This window comes from Mus caroli, chromosome 16 (assembly GCF_900094665.2).
Source record: "Mus caroli chromosome 16, CAROLI_EIJ_v1.1, whole genome shotgun sequence".
NCBI classification, from domain to species: Eukaryota; Metazoa; Chordata; class Mammalia; order Rodentia; family Muridae; genus Mus; species Mus caroli.
Window position 1 is genome coordinate 35,570,570 of NC_034585.1, and position 6,827 is coordinate 35,577,396.

General features: G+C 45.0%; 1 protein-coding gene across 1 annotated transcript in view; it reads right to left on the reverse strand.

Annotated features, from left to right (window-relative positions):
- Timmdc1 (translocase of inner mitochondrial membrane domain containing 1) overlaps positions 1-6,827 on the reverse strand; it is a 25,541-nt gene continuing 18,714 nt past the window's right edge. Inside the window, exons 5-7 of the mRNA XM_021184967.2 lie at positions 6,569-6,647; positions 3,912-4,022; positions 1-724 (exon numbers count right to left, since the gene is read on the reverse strand). Coding sequence (XP_021040626.1) covers positions 574-724; positions 3,912-4,022; positions 6,569-6,647 — 341 coding nt within the window. The 3' untranslated portion in view covers positions 1-573. The remainder of the gene's footprint in view (positions 725-3,911; positions 4,023-6,568; positions 6,648-6,827) is intronic.

Genomic DNA, 6,827 nt, shown 5'->3' on the forward strand with positions numbered 1-6,827 from the left:
TTTTAATCTTTTGGGAAGAATTTTACTTGTACAAAATCTAGCATGATAGAGAAATATGAAATATTTAGATGGATCAATGATCGGAATAAATAAGAATATTTGGGTTGCTTTTTGGTTCTGTTGTTTGTCTTTTTGTGGGTGCACATTTTTTAAACAGGTTCTCATTAAATAGATCAGGCTAGCATCACACTATCTTCCTTCCTCAGCCTCCCAAGCATCTGGAATTACAGGTCAGTGGCACCCTGCTGAGTACTAGGTGCCTAATTCTGGATGTAATAAAAAGATCGGAAGCCACGTGGTGGTGCATGCCTTTAATCCCAGCACTCAGGGGGCAGAGGCAGGCGGATTTCTGAGTTCAAGGCCAGCCTGGTCTACAGAGTGAGTTCCAGAACAGCCAGGGCTTCACAAAGAAACCCTGTCTCAAAAAAAAAAAAAAAAAAAAAAAAAAAAAAAGAAAGAAAGAAAAAGATCAGAGACAAGAAACCGCTACCACAGCTTCCAGCCCTCACATCTGTCAGCGGGCCGGCAAGGAGTAGCCTGGCACTGGCGTTCCCAGACACAGCCCCCTGGTCCTCAGTCCTTGCTTTGTTTATCTGGCGATGAAGGGTTCCTAGGGAGGCTTAGCAGCTCCTCAATCCTCTGAGCATTTTCCTCAGGTTGAATCTTCTCCAAGCCACTTTCAATCTCCATCGGGAGGAGCTCAGTGACTTGCAGACTGCTTCTCCTACAATCAAAGGAAGAACACATGTCAAGTGCTGCTGTAGCACTTGATGTACAGAGACTGCGAACAAAGGGGCAGGGTCTGCCACACCCTCCCTGCTTTGCTCTGATACTTATGAGCAATGCTCCCCGCACTCACAATACAGACAGACTTCCTTCTCTCTTATGCTGCTCCACTTTCAGTCTAACCATGATTTCCAGTCCAGTACCAACATGGACTGGACAGCTACCATATTCTGGGACACTGTCCTGCAGCTCTTCCATGAGTAATGAATCTGTGCTAAGGCTTACATCTCAAAGCTGGGCTGCCCTCCTACCCTTCAGACCTGAGGGGCTGGGAGCCTCTGCCACTATGTAAACGCTCCCACCAGACCTGAGGCTCATGAAGACCATGCAATAATGACCTAGGTGGTCATATAGGATAATTCTACGGATACTTATTTAGGAAGAGCAGAATCATATACATATTTATGAAAAGTAGAATCAAATTTCTAACAGATCAGTTCTTCTCCTAAATAGAATCTTAGTATCTTTCTTTATCAAGGCCACCTACAACTTAAGTCTCAACCCAATCCAATTTGACCATTCTGCAACCCTACCTATGTCTAGTCTTCTATATTTTCTGCTAGGACAATTTTTAAAACCTTTTCTCTATATTATTTTTAAGCAGAGGCACAAATATAAAAAGTCACATAAACATTTAAACTAACTCTTTTTAGAAATACTATACACATACTCATGACACATCTACTCTATACATCTAAATTTTTTTTTTCTGGTTTTTCGAGACAGGGTTTCTCTGTATAGCCTTGGCTGTCCTGGAACTCACTTTGTAGACCAGGCTGGCCTTGAACTCAGAAATCTGCCTGCCTCTGCCTCCCGAGTGCTGGGACTAAAGGCGTGCGCCACCACACCCGGCGTGTCCACGTTTTTTTAAAAGAAGACTTTCTGACTTTCTTTCTTTTTTTCAGACTTATTTATTTTTTATGAGTATACTATAGCTGTCTTTAGACACACCAGAAGAGGGCATTGAGTGCCATTACAGATGGTTGTGAGGATTTGAACTCAGGACCTCTGGAGAGCAGTCAGTGCTCTTAACCGCTGAGCCGTTTCCGCAGCCCTAGCGTCTACATTTTTAGCATTGTTCTTCTTGGCTGAAGAACTCCCTCCTTACTATAGCATGTTACTGCTGTCACTGATAAACTCTCATTACGTGTTCCTATTTCCCCAAATGTTAATTCCTTCATAGCATTCTGTGTCATAACCAAATAGATAATATTCTTTCCTTTCCAATCCTTTTCTTAATCCTTTGTTTTTAAAAGAGAAGGCTTCTATAACATTTGGGGCACTGAAAATAAGTAGATGTTTCTATGGTTTTAATAATTGACAATATTAAATTTTATGTTAGCACTTAGAGGTTAAATGCTTCATCCTAGAACCTGGACAACCACAAGCTCGCTATGTTCTCTTACCACACAGAGGAAGAACAGAAGGAATGCTGAGAAGCAGAGAAAGTCTGGACAAAGGAAGGACTTAAAGTTAAGGAAAGTACCCATGGTCCTAGCTAACTCCTGCCCTCGAGGTTGCACATACAATACTCCAGTACTCAGGAGGCTGAGGCAGGAGGACTCTTAGAGTCTGAGGCTATGCTGAGCTCAATACTGAGACTTTCAAACAATGAAACCTAATTTACAGTCACACTGAAATTTAAGCTCAGTTTTCAAGGTTTTATTGGTTCCAAATTAATGCTTTTTCTCCTGTAGCGTTTAAGTCCTTGGGAAGAGACCTACTTAGTGTAATTACAAATGTATATCTGTAATTACAAATATGTGTGTGTGTGTAAAACACAAAAATTTCAAGTAAAAATCCTGAAAAAACCTACTCATCTGTCAATTAGAAAAGCAGCAACAATGACAGCAGACGTGGTCTCTGACGTCTACCCAGGAGCTAAATCGTGATGAACTCGAGTGCTCGCTCACTGGAGTGTGCAGACAGCAGCGCTGAGCCATCAGTCTCAGCATCCTATCTAGAAATGGAGATCACTAAATCAGGCCTGTTGGTACAGGCTGTTATCCCAGCTATCAAGAGGCTCAACAAAAAAGGATAAGGACTTCAAAGGCCAGACTGGGCAACCTGGTGAGATGCTGCTTCAAAGCAAAAATTAAAAGGTGCCTAGAGATTTAGTTCATTTTTGGAGTGCTTGAGAAGATCCTAGGAAATCTCTAGCACTGAAAATAAAACGGCGCTGTAGCTCATGAACTGATGATACAGAAGAAACGAACATGCTCATGCTTTGCAGTGGCCTCCATCCATGGACAACTAGCTTATCCACTTCAGCTCTTGGACTAGATCAAGAAGTCAAATTTCAAATATGGACACTTGTGGATAGAACAGTTTCACTTTTTCTCCCCATGAGAGCACGTCTCTGTATCTAAACCTGGAACTTGTGGTGATCACCTTGCCTCAGCTCCCTGGTGGATTAAAAATAGAAGCACCCATCTACATCACTGCCCCGCCCAAGGCTACAGAGGAGGGGGGCAGAAAGGCTTTCAGAGCTGGAGGAACTAGGTTATGAAAACCATCTTCCCGGCACAGCATGGCCACAACCTTGTGGCCACAGAGCAGCTGTGAACACCTGCACAACACTTGCACAAGGTTGGGCCAGCCAGAATTCCTTCATGGATACGAGAGAGGCTCAGGAGGCCCCGCCTGCCCCTGAGAATTTATGTAAAGTCTTTTAGTGGTTACTGAGGAAACAGAAGATGCTTTCTTCAGTAGCATAGGCTCTTTTAAGTTGCTTCTGCTCTTGTAAACAACCATTTACCAATGTTCTTGTAGAAAATCTAGTTAAACCTGATGCTGTCTCTCTCTCTCACACACACACAAGAGAGAGAGAGAGAGAGAGAGAGAGAGAGAGAGAGAGGAGAGAAAAAAAGGAAGGAAAGAAAGAAGTTCCAAGGAAGAAAGGAAGGAAAGACAGACAGACAGACAGACACACCTAAAGAAACAGCCTGGTCAGATTAAAAAGTAAAATCAGTGCCTTTCATTTTCCTGCTCCCTGATGGTCAGACTTAGAAGACAATACAGACTAGATGGACTGACAGCTCAGGAAGAGCAAACTGCCGCGGCCTGAGCAGTGCTTCTGAGAACCTCCATCCATTGTCTGGGCTGTGCCTTTCCAGGCTCCTTACCACTCTTCCAGCCTCTGCTCATGCAAGGCCTTCCTGTCTTTCTGCCTTCTCTCCTGAACCGTCTCACCAGAGTACTTCTCCAGGGCTATCAGCAAGCTTCCCATGGGCGCGCTGAGGGCAGAACACAAAGTTCAAGGACAAAGTCATTAGCTTGCTCACACAGGAGGGTCCTGATCATCTACAGTAGAGACACTTGTGCACGGTCAGGTACAGAGAAAATATGAAGGTATATTCTTCCTGGGTTGGACAATGAAGGAAATCAATCACTGTAGTTTCTTTAACTGGTATAAAACAGCAATAGATCTAGAAAATGGTTGGTTTGTTAAGTCATGTCCTTTGCCATGAGAGCTGATGAGCTGGCCCTGCCCCTCGCTGGCTGCAGCACTCAAGAGAACAGGTCTTGCACCTTGCCTGGGAAGCACAGTAGAGTTGGCCCTGGTGGAGGGGGAGCAGGTGAACTGGTCCAGTGGGTGTGAGCATAAGAGAGCTAGCCCTGCCACTCATCTGCTGTGATGTGGAGTGGGATAGGGGGTGATGCCCTCCGCACCCCTTACCCCTCACCTCCTGTGGTACTTGGGAGAGCTGGCCCAGAGGTCATAAGAGTGGAAAAGCTGACCCTGCATCTAGCCTGGACAGCACAATAGAGCTAATCCTGATGGAGAGGGAGTGGGTGAACCAGCTCCTAGAGCATGAGAGAAGGAGCAGCACTTAAGAGAGTGGGCCCCACACCTTGACTGGGCACAATGGCACTGGCTCTGGAGGCTTGAGGACATGAAAGTGGGAGAGCTGACCCTGCCTCCTGCCAATGGAAGCACTGGGTGGCTTAGATAGAAGTCAAGTAACCAGGGGCTGACCAGGTCAGCTAGCACCCTGATCCAGATCTAGGATCCTGAGTTGGGCCACCCTAAATTCTGTATCTTCTGTGAACCGTTAGGGCACATGTAAAGGTCAGTCCTACTGATGCAAAGCTGCAGGATCTCCACGACACAGGATAACCTGGAGGAGTCCTAGTGAGAATCCAATACTGAGGGTGTCACAGAAGCCAGAGATCTCAAACCAGAATGATGACTCATTGCAGTGAACATCTGCAAACCAAGGTGCGTGGGCAGAGGGGTGTACTGTGTGACACTGTGACACACCACAGCTTCCACGGTGCTTTCTGTGCGTTGCTGTGTTTCCTGTCTTGTTTGTGAGTGTGCTTTTTACTGGGGGAGGAAGAAGCTGCAAGGGCAAGGGCAAGGGTGGATACCAGGGGGTGGGGAGACAAGTGAGACTGGGGAGCATGATGGGAAGCTCACAATCAATACACAGTTAAAAAGACACAGAGAGAGAGTGGAAATGCAAGGACTAGTTTATCCATATAGCGCCAGCCCTGGAGGGGAAGACGTGATGGGAATCCTTTGGTGGAGGAAGGAAACTACTAGCTTTGAGGGACAGTCATTAAACATCTTCATACTCTAGAGTCTGCTGTACCTGACAGCTGCTATGTCACCAGGTCCATCCTAAGAGACTGATTTAGGGGCAGCAGTTAAGAGCACTTGTAGCTCTTGCAGACGACCCAGGTTTAATTTACACTGCTTCCAAGGAACCTAATGACCTATGTAGTCCTTTGAGGGCAGCAGGCATGCGTATATATATATATATACATATATATATATATACACACACACATATACACATACACACAATATGAAATAAAAAATAAATAAATATCAAAACCAAAACCAAAACAACTTCATTAGGACCTGGAGAGGAGACTTGAGCTTGGATGCCCAGCATCCATATAAAAAGTCAGGTGTGGCAGCATGTGCTCCTGTGCTGGGGAGGTAGAGACATATCAGCCGGGCGTGGTGATACACGCCTTTAATTCAAGCACTCAGGAGGCAGAGGCAGGCAGATCTCTGTGAATTCAAGGCCAGCCTGGTGTACAGAATAAGTTTTAAGACAGCCAAGGGTATACAGAGAAAAAACAAAAAACAAAAACCTGTAAAGTCCATAAATCTAGCTATGCATGATATATCATGCTTATAATCTTAGCACTCATGAAGTCAAGGATGATAACAAGGTCAAGTCTAGCCTAGCCTACAGAGCATCTCAAACCTCTCTGTCCCCTCCCTCCAGAAAAGAAAACCGTAATTTACAGTGTCTCCCAACCCTGACGGAGTGGTAGGAAAGTGGGTGGGTGGGAAAGCAGAGAGGAAGGATAACCCATTCAGAAGAATGTCAACTAAGGAAAACACGAGGCCAAAAAAAAAAAAAAAAAAAAAAGGAAAACACGAGGATGGCAGGACTAGACTGTCTTTGTAAGCGCCTTCCTAAAAACCGAGGTGCAAGGATGTCAAGGCAGTGTCAAAAGCACTGCAGCAAAGACAGCTGGGGACAGGATGACTGACGGGATGTTCACATGACCTCTCTACTTCATCACGTAGGAAAGAACTGCAATGGAACTGAACAGAGAGCCCCATGACTATGTAGCTCTGGCTGTCCTGGGTTCAATCCTCTCATAACCTCTCCCCCCCCAAATAAGGAATTGAATACTCACAGCCCTTGTTGACATAAGACATATATCTTTTAAAGTCTCTGAGGGCTAAATTTGCTCTTTATAGTTAATCTCTTTAGTAGACAAGACAGTTAGGCTAAACCAAGTGAACACTTACCCCAACAACGCTCCAATTATACTACCGGCCACCAGGCCTCGAACACCTAAGTTTATTCTGAAAAGACCTCCTGTGACAGCTATTAAAAAGGGGAAAGAAAACAATATTAAATCATCTTTAGATGCTACACTTCTATTTTCTCACAGTAAGAACACAGACCTCGGGCTGGAGAGATGGCTCAGTGGTTAAGAGCGCCAACTGCTCTTCCAAAGGTCCTGAGTTCAAATCCCAGCACCCACATGGTAGCTCACAACCATCC